This window comes from Sebastes umbrosus, chromosome 24 (genome assembly GCF_015220745.1).
Source record: "Sebastes umbrosus isolate fSebUmb1 chromosome 24, fSebUmb1.pri, whole genome shotgun sequence".
Lineage (NCBI taxonomy): Eukaryota > Metazoa > Chordata > Actinopteri > Perciformes > Sebastidae > Sebastes > Sebastes umbrosus.
The window spans coordinates 4359359-4376220 of NC_051292.1; the positions used below are offsets into that span (position 1 = coordinate 4359359).

General features: G+C 45.5%; 1 protein-coding gene across 9 annotated transcripts in view; it reads right to left on the reverse strand.

Annotated features, from left to right (window-relative positions):
- The window catches only part of LOC119483496 (R3H domain-containing protein 1-like), a 46047-nt gene that overhangs the window by 2250 nt on the left and 26935 nt on the right, over nucleotides 1–16862 (reverse strand). For 5 of the 9 annotated variants that reach the window (XM_037761646.1, XM_037761644.1, XM_037761641.1 and 2 more), the window contains 15 exons: nucleotides 16711–16819; nucleotides 16468–16563; nucleotides 16053–16078; nucleotides 15739–15792; nucleotides 14273–14505; nucleotides 12852–13121; nucleotides 12255–12412; nucleotides 11818–11940; nucleotides 10679–11047; nucleotides 10458–10584; nucleotides 6118–6275; nucleotides 5304–5437; nucleotides 3867–3970; nucleotides 1176–1354; nucleotides 434–590 (listed from right to left, as the gene is read on the reverse strand). In XM_037761646.1, coding sequence (XP_037617574.1) covers nucleotides 434–590; nucleotides 1176–1354; nucleotides 3867–3970; nucleotides 5304–5437; nucleotides 6118–6275; nucleotides 10458–10584; nucleotides 10679–11047; nucleotides 11818–11940; nucleotides 12255–12412; nucleotides 12852–13121; nucleotides 14273–14505; nucleotides 15739–15792; nucleotides 16053–16078; nucleotides 16468–16563; nucleotides 16711–16819 — 2297 coding nt within the window. The remainder of the gene's footprint in view (nucleotides 1–433; nucleotides 591–1175; nucleotides 1355–3866; nucleotides 3971–5303; nucleotides 5438–6117; nucleotides 6276–10457; nucleotides 10585–10678; nucleotides 11048–11817; nucleotides 11941–12254; nucleotides 12413–12851; nucleotides 13122–14272; nucleotides 14506–15738; nucleotides 15793–16052; nucleotides 16079–16467; nucleotides 16564–16710; nucleotides 16820–16862) is intronic. The other 4 variants (XR_005205709.1, XM_037761643.1, XM_037761645.1 and 1 more) reach the window with 4 other exon arrangements.

Genomic DNA, 16862 nt, shown 5'->3' on the forward strand with positions numbered 1-16862 from the left:
GTTACCACAAACTGAACATCTACTGTGATTTTATATGGAGTCATATTTGTGCCTCAATCCTGAGTGAACAATGGGAATTTAGGGAATTATATTTTGTATAAAAATGACAAAAAAAATATTTAATTTGAGCTAAATAATAGATAAACAAAACATTAATTTTGGACCCGCCAAAATTTTTAAAATGATTAATTCACAATTTTTTTTCCGGGAAAAGCCATATTGATCACCTTTCTAAATGCTCTGTAGTTTTTTGTTTCTTTTAATATTTGTCTACATAAAAATGTTATCAATAAGACTTTTAAAATGTTTGTATTAATCTTTGCACACTCCGGATTGAAGCAGAAATACCACGGCTGTGTTGGTAAGCATGCTTTGTCTTTAATACTGTCTGTGTGAGGGAGTAAACACCCCGATGACCCGATGCGTCTCTGACCTTGTCCACTGTGGCAGAAGGCTGTAGGGAGCGGCGGGTGGTGGTGGTGCGGGTGGTGGGCCATGACAGGGATGGACGAGATGCCTGATGGGAGGCCCTTGACGCTGGGCGGCTGGCCTGGCGAGGGAGTGAGTGCCGGAGACAAGGGCAGGCTGCTCTACACACAACACACCGGCGGTGCGGGCGTGAGGGAAACGAGGTGGGGGAGGGGGAAGAACAAACACTTTCATTCAAAAAAAGCAAGCGTCGCCGTTTCTCTCTTTCGTAAAGTCATTCTGTTGTTCAAGTTGTTGCTTTAATGTACCGTTCCATCCACATTAGTCCCCCTAATGTACCATTACACCCTAATGCTCAGGACTATTTGCTCCTCGTTTTCAGGTTACGCCAGCGTTGACTTCATTTGCGGAACCTATTTACTATGACATTTAACCTGCCTGGAGCGCCGGGGAGGCCGCGTTTCGGCAATTCCCCGCGTCTCGGACTCAAACAACCAAACTAAATTGGCTTTCAAATTGCTTTCTTGTGACCGTCTTAACTTTTCTGACACATACTGTATTGTCCTACGTGGCAAACATTAGCGGAGCAAATTTAATTTAACATCGTTTGTTGTTGTCAAGAAAACCTCCGGGCCACAACCTCAATAAGGTTATTAAAAGGTTACAAATATAATCTTAGCACAGAAATGCTGTTAGTGGTGTTGTTTAGAGTCGCCTAAATGGATGCACATGGGCAGCGTTTGTACCTGGGTGTTGTCCGGAGGCGCGGGGAGCTCGGCAGGCCGGCGGCCGCGCTGGTGCTCGGGGCCCGGGTGTTTGTGGCTGGGCTGTTTCCGCTGGCAGGGGGAGGGGGCGCGGGGCTGGCAGGAGGGTGCTGTCATCTGCAGCATCACCATGCCGCCGCCGGCGCCCGGGGGTAACAACCCTGCACACAAAAGAAGCTGGAATTAAAATGCAGTGTTGACAAGAAACAGACACTTAACACGACTTATTATTATTTAAATCATCACATAAACGTGTTTCTTTTACTTTTTCTTCAGTGAAAACGCCGCTCACACGCCGTTAGCCACCGAGCAATTAGCTTCTAAGTGATTATAAGGGCACATCCGTAGTGGCTTTAACAGACCATTCCCTCTCGCTGCTAAATCCTCTGCGATGATCCACAAGATCCGATTATCTTATTAGTTATTAGCATTAACGTGAACACAAAAAACATTTTTTTCCCATCTAATTAATTTCTGTTTACTCACATTACGTGAAAATCATATTGCACAGCCGGCGCCGCCGCTGTTGATTTATGAATTACTACACAGTAGCAAGGACAATGGATATTTGGACTTATTAATCTGCAGATTACTTCTGGCCGCGGCCCGGCCAATTAAAAATGTTTACTGGTGACGCTGTAGGTGAGGCCGCCCGCGAGACCTTCATGTGACCTCATTACTGACGGACTGGAAATGATGGCTCCCTCCATCGCTCTACCCATAATAATCAGGCATGAATAATAAAGGTCATTAGTAAGGAGACGGCCCCACCTGGGCCTCTGGACAGACGATCTGTGGAGCCTCTCGAAAGGCCAGGACATGAAAAGACGGGTTATTATGGTGAGTTCTGTTCCTTTAAACTCGTCAGTTCTCTATTTATTCTCACGATCTATTAAAGCTGGGGTTGGTAATATTCTTCAAAAATATTTGTTGTTATATTTGTTGAAATTCTCATTTCATCCCGACAGCAATCAATCAATCAAATGCTCTGACATAAAAGAAATCTGGTATCTGTGGCTGTCGCAGGACTGTAATGGAGAGTTCCAGGGATGACGTATTTTAACGTTAGGCTATAAACGAGCTACACCACAGTCGCATAAGCGCGAGTATACACAACGAGGCTGTAAGGGAGGACGAGTCGGCGTGATGACGTTTAGTAGTCTCATTTAACCTTGTTAGCAATCGCCTTTTTTAAGACACATAAAGGTTTCAACATTCCCGAGGGGGGTATTTATTTATGCATTTTATGTCGTAGAACAAAACGTTGTGTTAACCACAGACCTTATTTCTGGCATCTAACTAAAAACCCCATTGACTCCTCGAGACGAGGAAACCGGAAGTGTTAAAATGGTAACCACTTTCCGGGTTTAAGTACTTACAACAGCCATGTTCGTTGATTTTACGTTGATATTGAACATTTTGGGGGAGTGGCTTTGGAGGGAGTTACCGACTTTCCGAAATTTTGGAGCTTGTGCTGCTACTTTCATTGGTAAAGAGTTTAGAAAGTCAGTGTGCTCTTAATAGTTTCTCAACATTACCAACCCTATTTTTTAGGGATGGGGGAAAAAGTGATACAGCATAGTATCGCGATATTTTGCGTGCCAATATTTTATCGATACACGGACGTCAAGTATTGATCTTTTATTATATAAACTATTAACCTCTTAACAATCCGACAATTCTGTCTTTCGGAGGTTGTAGCGGGCTCAGTCTTAAAACTAGAGTGAAGATACTGGTATCATATGAAACGAGAAAACCTAAGGAATCCATTGGTAACAACCATGTCATACTAGCTTGGTGAGGAAAAACTGGCATGGCCATTTTCAAAGGGGTCACTTGACCTCTGACCTCAAGATATGTGAATTTAAACTCTGAGATGAACAGAGTGAGTACTGTATCTAATTAGATAAAACAGATGTTGACAAACTGAATAATTTGCAGTTGAAAAAAGGTAATAAATCTCAATATATCTTATCGAAATAAAAACATATTGTGCATTAAGTATGGTGATAATATCGTATCGTGGGGCCTCTGGTGATTCCTGCCCCAACTAGCTTTATAACTAGCCGGATATATCACCCATAAGGCCCATATATCTGCTGATATTAGCTTATTACAGATATAACATTCATATATCAACATGTTTTCTGTACTGCATTAATGAAATCAAAGCATGAATGTGATTTAGATAACGTATGATGCAGTGTTTCCTTTAGAATCATAATTTAGGAGTCGGACAGGATAGTTTTTCACTGGACCAAACATCAACATAACATTCAGAGTGGTCGACGCACTCTTTAATCTCCGTGCAGCTCCGGAGGAAGAGGTGCATGTGCAAATCACTTTCACTTATCCCCTCTCCGGGGAGCCGTCATCACCACGCCTCACTCTTTCTCATTTTGAAAATTCCAGGGTGTAAATCTAATCACGCTTCTGACGCGCACACAATGGCAGAGTAAACCCGGGGAAGATTATTTCATTATGAAGCTCTGGGTCGGAGCTATGGAGGAATACATTCTGCCGTTATTGACACTGAGAGATGAGGGAAAATAAAGGATGTCGGAGCGCTGGCAGTGATGGGGAATCTCCAGGGCGGCTAATGGCGGAGAGGCTGCTGCTGCTGCTGCTGCTTCTGCTGCACATCACTATGTGTGTGGATCTAGAGCTGCGTACCTGCATACTGCTGTCCCGGGTGCTGCTGGGAGACGCAGGGCGACGAGGTCTGAGGAAACTGGAGCTGCTCCATCATCTGGGCGGGCAGGAAACTCACTGTTGAACTGTGAATGAACACACAGAGGAACAGGTTAACTAATCGGCTAATCGTTGCAGCTCTAACGGATGGATTAACCAATTAGAAAAAGGTCTGCAGATACCCTGTGTCAGGTTTAAATGTTGCACCTGAAGAAAAAGAAGTACACCTGAATTGATTCGAAAACCACTTCTAGACGCAAAACCTCCAGGAGCTCGCGGATCTTGACGCCGCAGCTGGGGTATTAAATTTGAAATTTAACTTTAAGTCCATCTGCAAAGCAGGCGCTCTGCTCCGTAAGCAACCTGCCTGCGGGGACTCGCGTACAGCTGGCGAGGAAGCAGGCTGCAGGTGGACAGTCGGGGCCTCGTGGGAGAACGCTGAGCCAGTCGAAACGCCGCCGCATAAATCATTCCCACACTGACTGCCCTACTAAAGAAGCAGCCTCGTTTTACAGCTGGGACAATGAGAGAGTGACCTCTCCTCTCCCGTGTGTGTGTGTGTTGTTCTTCTGCAGGTGACGACTAGCGAACACGGCTGCTTCATGTCTGCTGTTTGTCATGTGTACGGACGGTCCCAGTAGTGCTTCCCCCTCACCAGGATCCAGATTGATTGGGTCCATGGAGGTAGAAACTAATTACATGTTTTGCTTTCTGTGAACTAGTTCTATCAATCAGCGTATAATGAGAGAGAGCGCGGCGCTCACACCGCCGGAGTAATGGAGGGAAACGAGTAAAGCTCTCTGAGAGGGCGTCAAGAGTCGACATCCATCAGCTGCACGCCGACCCGCTTCGCCAAAAGCGCCGTGCTAATAACTTCATTTTTTCCCCCCGCGGTGAACAAAGATGACCTTGGCTCGGCGGTGCTTTGGGGATGCTCTCATCAGGTCTATAAATAAGAGGCACCTTCAGGAGCATCCAACACCTGCAAATCGGTTTCTGGGACAGAGTACATCTACAGGCGAGCTAATAATTCCACCTAAACCTGATTAAAGCACCTCTACCTATTACAAACTGTCATTATAAAAAAGGTTGAACATAAATCAGAGGGAGTTTATTATCAGTTTGCAGCAAAAAGCTGAACCAGAAAACTCTTTAGAATGATTATTTAATGGATTAATGTAAACCGGGTTAATACAAAAGCATATTTTTTATGCTAAATGCAGTACCTGTGAGGGTTTCTGCACAATATTAGTCATTTTTTTGTGTTATTAATTGATTTCCAATGATAAATATATAAATACATTTGCATGAAGCAGAAAATTTGTCCACTCCCATGTTGATAAGAGTATTAAATACTTGTCAAATCTCCCTTTAAGGTACATTTTGAATAGATTTGAGAGTGTTATTCTGAGACGGTACCTCATGGTGGTGTGCTGGTTCGGGGGGAGCAGGCCGTAGCAGGGCTGCATGCCAGCCACAGCCACCGCCCCCTGTCCTGGCTGACAGGACACAAACACTGGCTGCTGGTACGTCTGCTGTGGCATAGAAACCTGCTGGAGGGAAAAACAGCAGGTAAACATGGAAACCGAGCCACACAGAAAACAGAAAACTCACACACCTGTCAAATAGATATTCATTTTCTTCGCTGGATAAGAAGCGATAAAATCTTATCTTCTGAGATTTGCACTTGCTATGAATACCAGCGTAAGAGCACCACGAAGAGAGGGCTTTTTCTATTACTGTTTTGAGTGAGCACTCCTTGTTTGGACATTTGGAAATCCACTATGTCATAGTTTTGTATTCTCCCTAATCTTAACGACAAATAACTCAAAGTCAACGCTGGTTTTCTCCATTAAAGGGATAGTTTGGGTGTTTTGAAGTGGGCTTGTATGAGGTACTTATCCATAGTCAGTGTATTACCTACAGTAGATGACAGTCGGCACGCCCCACAGCAGTACATTGCTTTGCTTCGGTGCGGTTTCTCCAAACTGGGGGCGTGCCGACCGTCATCTACTGTAGGTAATACACTGATTATGGATAAGTACCTCATACAACCCCACTTCAAAAACACCCAAACTATCCCTTTAATATCATGCTTTTATTTTTAAAGCCCTCGTCTCTTCCTGTGCCTCGACAACGATCTCAAGACAAACTCATAACGAAACAAAATGCTCTTTGTCGTCTCTGCACTGGGAATATTAATCAGACACTCATCATCTCATCATCCAAATACCTGATAAGACTGCATTGGAGGGTACTGGACCATCATGCCTTGCATCTGGTTGCCCATATTGCTTTGCTGGTTGCCAGTGAGCGCGAGGTTGGATGTTGGCTGCATGCCCACTATGGTCTGGTAGCTGGACGCTGGGTTTGGCATCATGGCTTGGTGCACTGAGGCAAAATGAGAGAAAAAGGCACGAGGCTGTGACCGAATGAAAAGACACTAACGATAATAAAACAATTAATATTCACGCAATGCGGGCAAAGACGGCGCTAATAAAAAGCTCCGTTATCAAGATTTAACAGGGAAATAGTTGAGGAGTTGATTGATTTTTTAAGGGAAACAAAAGGAGGAGCGGCAGATTGGAAGATTGTGGCCTGGGCTCGGGGAGTCGAGCTGCAACAGCTAAGCAGGTTTGAGGCACTCGGAATAAATGAGAAAGTCAATATATTTGATTTAGCCCGTGGTGGCCTGAACCTGCAACCTGACCAACAACTTCCACTTCGACGAGTGATTAAGTTCGGGGGGTAAACAGAGAGTGGCGACACATTTCTGTAGTACTACTTAAAAACCCATTTAGAGCACCCCCGGAGGAACACGGATCCGTCCATTTTCAGAGCGTCCCCTAAAATGGCGGCGCTCGTTTCCTAGCCGGAGGGGAAGGGGACAATCAGACGCTTAAATGTCAAGGTGACAAAAAGAGACATTTGAAAAAATACCGTCCCCCGTGACACACACACACATGCGCGAGGTAATCCAATGGACAAAGGAGAGGACGTCCTTTTGTGAAGGTGTCTTTACAGTCTACCGCCCTGGGAGAAAAGTACAACTAGACAATGAGAGGGCTCGGCGAGGAACAGAGAGGGAGGAGGACTATTTATATCCACCCTCGTCTCCCACCTTCACTCACAAACCAAGCATGAAATGACCGTAATATCAAACGCACCCCACACATTTTATTCCATTCCAGCAGGCAGCAGATGAGGGACGACCGAGACTTCTTCACTTCCCGTCTCTGTCTCACGCAAGTGTTGCTGAGCATCCAGTTTTTGGAGGATGACAGTTTTGTGCACCTTCAGGATTAGAGCCGTCCAGTGAGGAGACCACTTATAAGGACGTTTTTGCTTTTGCATGCACACGCTCCATCAATGACGAAATACGTTAGTAAAACAACCAATTTTTCCATGACTAAGGCAAGACAGCACAATATCGTTGATGAAAAAATACGAGACTAAAATGTGGTTTAAGTTTTGAGTTGTCATCGACTAAATCTAGACTAAAACTAGACTAAAACTAGACCAAGGTTTTGAGTTGTCGTCGATCAATTCAAGACTAAAACTAGACCAAGATTTTGAGTTGTCGTCAAATAAAACTAGACTAAAAGGTTTTGAGTTGTCGTCGACTAAAACTAGACCAAGGTTTTGAGTTGTCGTAGACTAAATCTAGACTAAAACTAGACTAAAACTAGACCAAGGTTTTGAGTTGTCGTCGACTAAAACTAGACTAAGACTAGACCAAGGATTTGAGTTGTCGTAGACTTAATCTAGATTAAAACTAGACTAAAAGGTTTTGAGTTGTCGTCGACTAAAACTAGACCAAGGTTTTGAGTTGTCGTAGACTAAATCTAGACTAAAACTAGACCAAGGTTTTGAGTTGTCGTAGACTAAATCTAGACTAAAACTAGACCAAGGTTTTGAGTTGTCGTCGACTAAAACTAGACTAAGACTAGACCAAGGATTTGAGTTGTCGTAGACTTAACCTAGATTAAAACTAGACTAAAAGGTTTTGAGTTGTCGTCGACTAAAATTAGACTAAAACAAGACCAAGGTTTTGAGTTGTCGTCAAATAAAACTAGACCAAGGTTTTGAGTTGACGTTGACTAAAACTTTACAAAAATAACTAAAATGTGACTCGAATAAGCATTTTTTGACTACATCAAAAATATCTGTCACAATGAACACTAGGCTTCATCCTCCATTGCTTGTGTCTAGCCATGCTGAGGTTACTTGATGTCCTGCAGGTTGAGGGGTGAGGGGCTGAAAAAGAGACCGGTTCACTGTGAGATTCATAGAGGCCTCTCAGACAGCGTCCCGGCCCCGCATCCCGCCTCTCAGACTCAGTGGGCTTCCTCTTTGGTATTAAATCATACTCCAGACCCTGAAAACCATTAAAGAGTGACCCATCAGGCTCATTTTCAAGTTCAAACTTGTGTTTTGGGTTTCTACTAGAACATGTTTACATGGTTTAATGGTCAAAAAACACTTTATTTTCTCATACCGGCTGTGCTGCAGCACCTCTTTTCACCCTCTGTCTGAAACGCTCTGTTTGAGCTCCTGAACCCCCTTCTCTCATTGGTCAGCTGGCCCACTCTGTCGTGATTGGTCAACCGAACAAAACTCTTTGGACTCCACTCCAACTCTGCTCTAACTAGCTTTGTTTGAGGGCGTGCCGAACTAGCCGCCAGGCCGGCATTATGAAAATGTGTTACTTGGTGACATCACCACGTTACGGAAGAAAAGGGCGGGACTTCAAGCGAAGCACAAAAACACAAAACATACAAAACATATTGATCCAACCATATTTCTTAACACTCCAGAAGGTATTTGAACTATGCACGTTTTAGTTTTAGATATGCTCATTTTTATGAGCGGAATGAGTGCAAAGGCGTTACATTACATGCCGCACATGACGTAACTTGATGATGTCATCACGAGCGTTCAATGTGATGACGCGAAAGACAGAAGCCTCGGCTTTCCGCTGCAAAAACAGTGAACGCTCCAGCTGTTATGGTTTTTATTTTACATCGATTTAAACAGGATCAAACAGCGAACCGTGGAAGGTTTGGTTTTAAAGGATTAAAAGAAAAAAGGTGCTTTTCTGTGATGTAACTTCCATTGAAGGTAAGATTTCTCTTCCTTAGCGATGACTAATGAACTCTAGCATCACCAAACAGCAGAGAGGAAGGAATCCCTTCCCATATAATACACGCCGCTTTCCCACAATGACCATGACGGAAGACGAGGCCCTGTGGTGACGAACGTCTGATGCAAGGGAGTGGAAACATTCACAGGTCTCCCTGTGGACCCCGACTGAGCCATCAGACTATCCCCACTGATTACTTATTTATTATGTGTGCACCCCGTGCTGCTACACCTTCACCTTTAGCTGCTCTTATATATCTTTCTTTTTTTAATTAATGTAAAAACACAGAAGGAAAAACGAGGCACTGAAGTCATTTTTTTTTCTGTTTCCCTTAGAAATAATTGCTGTCCTTTGCCTTTGTAGGTCAGCTTCATTTGTCCGCTGTCTATTCCCCAGGTCCCCAGCAGGGAAGCCGCATTTGCAGCCTTACAGATGACAGAATAGTGCCGCAGCCACTTACACAGACGTGTGTGTGCGCACACAATCGTGGCCGACATGGCATCCAGTTAAGCAGGAGTGTGTGTGAGAGAAAGAGCGAGCAGGAGCTAACAATCTAAACTCCTGTGGTGAAGGGAAAAAAAAACTCAGAATAATCAAGTGGATGATTCCCGGGGAGACGTGTGAACTCGTAAAAACAAACAAAACACAGGAAAGAAAATGGAGAAATATTTGTCCTTCAGTAGAGCCGTCGGACTGCGTCGTTCCCTTGTGATGAAACAACAACAAATAAATACTATCTAAGGGCTGGAAGTGAGAAGTCTGTTGATACAGTCTGGATTTAGCAGCAAGGCTGGAGAATTCAAGGAAAAATCAGTTGCTTTTCACATCAGAGGCTGCGGACCTCGTTCATTAAAACACCCTTTGATTTGTCCTCAGATCCACCGTGTTACTATATCAAAGCTCCAAGTCGTTGAACAGGCTTCGGTTTATCACAGAAAACTGGAGAAATGAAGGGTTACCTGCTATTTTTTTGTGATTTTATGACAATTTAAAGGAACAATGTGTTGAATTTAAAGGGATCTATTAGCAGAAATGGAATACAATATTATTAAGTATGTTTTCTTTAGTGTATAATCACCTGAAAATAAGAATTGTTATGTAAAAGTATAATATTTCCCTCTTAAAGGAAGTGAAAAGAAATGTAAATACTCAAGTCAAAACTTGACATAAGTACTTAAATGCACTTTTCTTTTTCCTTTGAACGAGACGCTAGGCAGGTATTATGCAAAATGTGTTACTCGGTGACATCACCACGTTACGAAAGAAAAGGCGGGACTTCAAGCGAGGCGTTTCAGGCAGTTCGGGAGAAGTGTTTTCTCCCTTTGGCGTGGGCTTTGCAGACCTTTTAGATGCACAAAAACACGATATAACACACTAAAGGAAAGGTGGAAAAGCCCAGAAGGTCCTCTTTAAAGTGGCCGTGTTCATACCTTGTTGCTGGGGCAGGTTTTGGCTCTGAGGGCAGTTATAGGACAGCGGGTTGACGGGGGGCCGGTAGTGCTGCTGCTGGCCGGAGCAGTGGGGGTGGTGCGCTGAAGAGCAGTAACACGCCGACATCTGGAAGAGACGCACAACTCTAATTCAAGGACTGTGCGACACACCATTAGTAGCGTAGCGTAGCACCGTTATCATTGATGCTAGCTGTCCCTACCTGCTGGACAGGCTGCTGGATGTAGGCGTGCTGCTGGAGTAGCTGCTGGTTCAGCGTGGACCCGGGGAAAGCAGCAGGGCCCGGGGTGGAGCTGTGATACGCGTGGTTGGGGCCCGGCGTCGGGAGCGGGACGGGCTGACCCTGCAGCAACCCCGGGTGTCCTCCCGATGGGCCCGCCAGCATGTAGCTAGCAACCTGCTGCTGATGATGCTGCTGATGCTGCTGCGGGGCTCCCTGCAGCACCATAGAGGAGGGGTGGTGGTGGTACATGGTTGGGTAGTGGCGGCCGTCCGGAGCCGAAGCGCCGCTGTCGCCGTGCGGCTGCTGCGCCAGGGTCATGTGACCGAACTGGGCGTTGAGGGCGTCAGGCTGGAGAGAGAGATTTGAATCATTAAATCTGTTCAGAACATAAATCAATACAGTTTTAACTCAAATCAAACACATGCTAAGTTTCATTTGAAGGTTTAATCGGAGTCTAAATCTGACTCAGGTCTGCGGAGACCAGCAGACTCTTAACGTGAACTATTTATCCGCCGGTCCAGGTCATTTCTGACATGCTGCTGGAAAAGTGGTGTTTTTAGTCATGGATTATTCAGCGCCAACATCTGCTGATGAATTAAATATTAATGGAACTTTCCGCAGGCATAATTAGCCACAGAGGCATGTCTTTCACTAAAACCAGGTCAGAAATGAGGTTAAGTGAATGTATGATCTATATATGTGGGTACCGGCTGCTGCTGGATTTAGATATACACCTTTACAGCTAAAAGGAAAGAGGGGGAATAATAAGGTGTGTTTTGAATTTAGGGAGATAATGCTTGAATTTAGAATAAAAACAAGAGCTACACCGAACTCTACTTGCTAAATTCACAATTTAAAAACAGAAAAATAACTATATGTAGCAAATAACGTAGCTATATTTTAAATATATCACAGACTATTCATTAAGGAGCTCATTAAAAAGGCACAAATACAAAGATCAGAGTTGAATTTGAGCATTTCTGGACATCTGCGTCAGAGTTTTAATTTATTCATACTCAGAGAAAAGTCTATAAATGAACTCTCAATGATCTGACAGGAGATGGAGAGCAAAAGGGAGGAAGGGAGGGAGAGTAATAAAATGGAAGAAAGTTAGGTACCACAGTGTACTGTTGGTTAGGACAGACGGGCAGGAACTGAGAAGGAGGAAGAGGAGGAAGAGGATACGAGACCGTCGGGTTGTGAACGGGCTCGGAGGACAGCTGGAGAGGAGGACAGATCGGCTGAGGAGAGGTGGACAGAGGGACAGGAGGTGAGACCGGAGGAAGGATGCTAGTAAAACGGCGGGATATTCAATTGACCGTTTGCTTAAACCCCCCGTTTACGCTTTCTCAGCTAACGTTGGCTGGAGAATAACCTCATACAACCCCACTTCAAAACACCCAAACTATCCCTCGTTGTTCGTGGGAGGGGTTTATCAAACGGTCAATTAAACGACTCCCATTTCAAAACGTTAGTGAGGTTAGAGAAAGTTAGAAAACACACTGTACATGAATTCAAGTTGAATGAGTGAGGAAATGCAGCTCCGCCCACTGACCTGGGAGTGCAGGTGATTGGTTGGCTGCTGCTGCTGCTGCTGTGTCGGGGCAGGGATTGGCTGCTGTGGGGTTTTCCCCTGCTGTGGGATCCTGCCAGCGGCGGCGGCGGCCGGGTTATAAACTACGGCGCTGCCGTCGGGGTGGATGAAAGGCTTGCCTGTCAAATTGAATTCAGAAGAGACATACTAATAATTCATCATCATCATCATACAAAAGGAAACGCTTCCTGGTGACAGGAAGGGAGGGACACGCCCAGACATGGTCCGTGCGAGGAGAGGAAATCAACAACCTTGGCAGCGTTTGAAGTTCAGTTTGCAGCTCAAAAAGTGTACAACTGGCCCGCGATGAATATTTACAGATCGCTCCCATCTGTTAGTTTTGATCAGCATGCTTCGGTCGGACTGCTAATTTGACAGACAAACCGAGCGCAGCCCCACGCCAACCTGTAATTCTGTCCCAGAGTCGTGAATAATTCACGAGTAAACCAGAAAATTACAAGACACGAACACCGACTTTGATTTAATGCAGCACAGAAAGAGAAATCCTGTGTTTGTGTGATTTTTAAATAGAAACGTTTCATCCTCCCGATCACCCACCTGTGTGTGGGTTGACCAGAACGCTGCCCGGCGGTATCCCTGAGGCTTCCAGCGGCAACACGTAATAGTTGGTTGCGTCTGTAGCGGATGGCGGCTGCGAGGGGACGCTCTTGATCATCTCAGGGTGTCCGGAGCCTCTGGTGTCGGCGGCCGGGTGGATTAAGGGCGCGCTGGGGATGCTGGACCAGGACGGGGCCGAGACCGTGAGAGGCAGCTGGGGACGGGACAGCGAGCTGGACGAGGAGCCGACGCTGCTGCACGACTCCGAACCTGAGGAGAGGCAGAACAATGAGATCATCAACAACTTCCTACATCTCCCAGAACGACTTTAAGACGAGAAGCAGTCGTGCCTCTCGCTCTCTTGTGGCAACTGTTGATGGAGAAATTGGTATCTGTGCGCCGTCTGTGATGGATTTCTCCCTGTATAATTACAGGATGGCGTGCAAAATGGCGAGCAAAGAAGTTTTTGGGAGGAGGTTATGCAATCTGCTATCAAATCACAAAGAAGCTGCACTGGAAATATCACTTTAACTGTTTGAAATGCTTTAAATGTACAATGTACAAATACTCCATTACAGCCATAGCAACGGTCTGCTATAAAGAAATAACAGACCGCAGAAACAAACTTTTCATTTCAGATGATTGAGAGGAATTCTACTGCTATTCTCAGGTAGACATGGTGTGCACGGCGGCCTGTAGCAAGGAGCGGTTATTTGAGGGCTTATGCGAAGGGCAAGTGCAGGAGAACACGGCAGCGAAGGCGAGATGTCTCCTCGACTTATACTCCCAGAACACAGAGTGAGGGCAGCCAGCCGCCTCGTAAACAACTTAAAAAACTGCTCAGGCAAGAAGCTGCTGCTGCACCTCTGTGTGGGGAGAAGAAATAACAGGAGATCGGCAAAAAGAGAAAAACGCCAGACGGGAAGAAAATGGAGAGCAGAGGCCAACCGAGGACTTGTACCCTGCATCCACTGAGATAAAGAACGGCGGTGAAGAATCATCTAATCTAGTTACAGGAGTCTCACATTGTGGAGTAAGCACCTGCAGCATCTCGGTGACATGCGCTGCTACGCTTATACATTATGCAGCGGCTCCTCACCGCTAGGTTTTACACTACTGCTGCTACAACACTTTTTAAGAGCCTCCTCCGTCACCACGTTGCCGCGCGGTCATTAGTTTTGACAGCTGTCCGGCGACGGGGCGGCCCGCAGACGTTATCGAGCGCGGCAGGACAACAAACATTTGTTCTGACGAGACCTCGGGTGGCCTGAACGCCGGAGGATTCTGCTTGGAGCTCAATATGCAACTTTCTGCTCCCCATTAACTCAGTGTACTATCTAATTAGGATTCTTCTCCTCTTCATGCTGTGAGTTTCCTCTCAGTATCTAAACACCTCCCTCCACCCCCGTCGTCTCTCTTGCCTGTCTTGGAGAGCCTCCCGGTGCTCTTGCTGCTGGCCGTGCTGTCCCCTCGGACCAGGCCGGGGGAGATGCCGCTGAAGCTGCTGGCCTTGGTGATGGCGGGCCGCGGGGCGAGCCGGTTGGAGCTGTCCGAGCTGTCGGTGCTGCTCCACGGCCGGGGCTCGCCGTGCCGCGGCAGCGTCTCCGTCTCGGAGCTGCTCTGCCGGCTGGCGCCCGACCGACCGGCCCGTAACCTGGACAAGAAGAGAGCATTTGTGTTGAAGTACTTCAAGCTTGTTTTAATCTTAAAGGGGACATACATTTGGGTATCTGGAGTGACTACCAACCCACAAACTGTAAAATAAGACGACCCAGCTCAATAGAATATACCACCCACAGCTTGAGAACTACCTATCTGACTACAAACCCTATGAATCCATCAGTACCAACCATGACATACTAGCTCGTAGTGAAGGAGGTTAAATAACGCTCCAAACTTACGCTGAATTTTGGCGAGGAAAAACTGTCATGGCCATTTTCAAAGCGGTCCCTTGACCTCTGACCTCCTGATATGTGAATGTAAATGGGTTCTATGGGTACCCACGAGTCTCCCCTTTACAGACATGCCCACTTTATGATAATCACATGCAGTTTGGGGCAAGTCATAGTCAAGTCAGCACACTGACACACTGACAGCTGTTGTTGCCTGTTGGGCTGCAGTTTGCCATGTTATGATTTGAGCATATTGTTTTATGCTAAATGCAGTACCTGTGAGGGTTTCTGGACAATATCTGTCATTGTTTTGTTGTTAATTGATTTCCAATAATAAATATATACATACATTTACATAAAGCAGCATATTTGTCCACTCCCATGTTGATAAGAGTATTAAATACTTGACAAATCTCCCTTTAAGGTACATTTTGAACAGATAAAAAATGTGCGATTAAATATTCTAATCAATTAACAGCCCTACTTTTACTACATTATAACACATGAAAAGTGGGGAAAAAACACAAAATGAAACCTGCATAAACTCTAAAAAAATGAATAAACAATAGATGTATTTGTATGTTTCAAGGCCGTTAGATGATTCAATTTATGACGTGTGAAACACGGCCTGTGGGCTTCCTCTAGGACCATATTCTGCCGTGTAGATTTAAGCTAAAACAAGACCGCATCTTCTCCCAACAAACATCACATCCTGCCACGCGTGATCAATAGAAGATGACATTTGAAAAAGAAAACCCGCGGTGTAATTGGTGAGCTTCGGTTGCAGTAGGCCGCCCCACACGGGCAGAAAATCCCATTTAACAGCAGCTTTCCTGAGCAGCGAAAAAACAAATCCTCAGATCAGCACTCCTGCTCCTGAGCGAGCCGATTAAGGCGGACGGCGATTCAAAGGGTTCTCGCTGCCTGCGGTTCTCGCCTCTGAAAGAGCTGAATGATGTGTGACAGAGTGTGTGTGTGTGCGTGCGTGGACGTACCTGAACATTTGCCGCCTCTGTTGGGTGCTCATGCATGCGCCTTCATCCTGAGCGCTGAAGGGAGGAAGAGAGAGGTGACAAAATGAGATATCCACCATTTTAAAAAACATGACAGAGCGGACTCTAATTGCCGCTCTGACAAGGAAAACTATAAAAGTGATTGAACGTCATTGAAAGTAGAAGAAGAGCTTTAGTTTCACTTTAAAAGGATCTAATCGCTTCTACTTTTGGCCAATTAGCTGACAATTCATCATCCGTAGTAGACGGAGCTTTTTGGAACAGAATTATGACTCAATGAGAGGTGAACTACTTACCTTCTATCGAGTATGAAGTGGTCTCCCTGTGGGTGGAAATGAAAATTACAATTATCTCCTTGCGTTTTCTGCACATTGAAAATCCTCTTCTGAATTGGCTACAGCATGAATCAATTTATTAATAAATCTGAATAAAACGTGCTGTTGACAGATGCTTGGACCCCGGTGCACCTGCTTGCAGTTATAAATTTGACTTTATAGATTTGGCTCCACATCAGAGGGACCCCGTCTAAAAAATTCATAAATCCAGCAGTGATAATTGGTAGCAAGAAAATCTACTGAATTTGCACATGAATAGAAACGACACAAAGATTTGTGCAACATGCCCCCCTCCTCCTCCTCAACACCACCACCCTCACCACCGCCACCGCCACCGCCGCCAACCCCCACCCCGCCTACACAAACAAGCTCTCACATCATGTGCAAATATCCTTTCTCTGGCTCGCTGGTACTCCTCCTCCCTCTCCTCCATCGATTTGCTCCTCTTGTCAGCTTTCAAACGCATTCGGATCTGGCAAGGACACACACACACACACATGCACAAACGCACGCACACACGCACGCTTCTTTAGCAGCTATGTCAGGGACGCCAGATTGTCCCACTCTTACCAACATGTCAGATATGAAAGTGACAGCTTGGTGTGAAAAAAACACCTACCGTGCTGTCTTCGCGATCAAAGCTGGAGTTGTCTCGTTTGAGAATGTAGCGTTTCTGAAAATCGTCTGCCCTGTCGTCCTTGATGTGCTCTGAGAATTTCTGATCGGGTCTGTCGGTGTTGGGGGGTGGAGGGGGGGAGAATTCACAAGAGT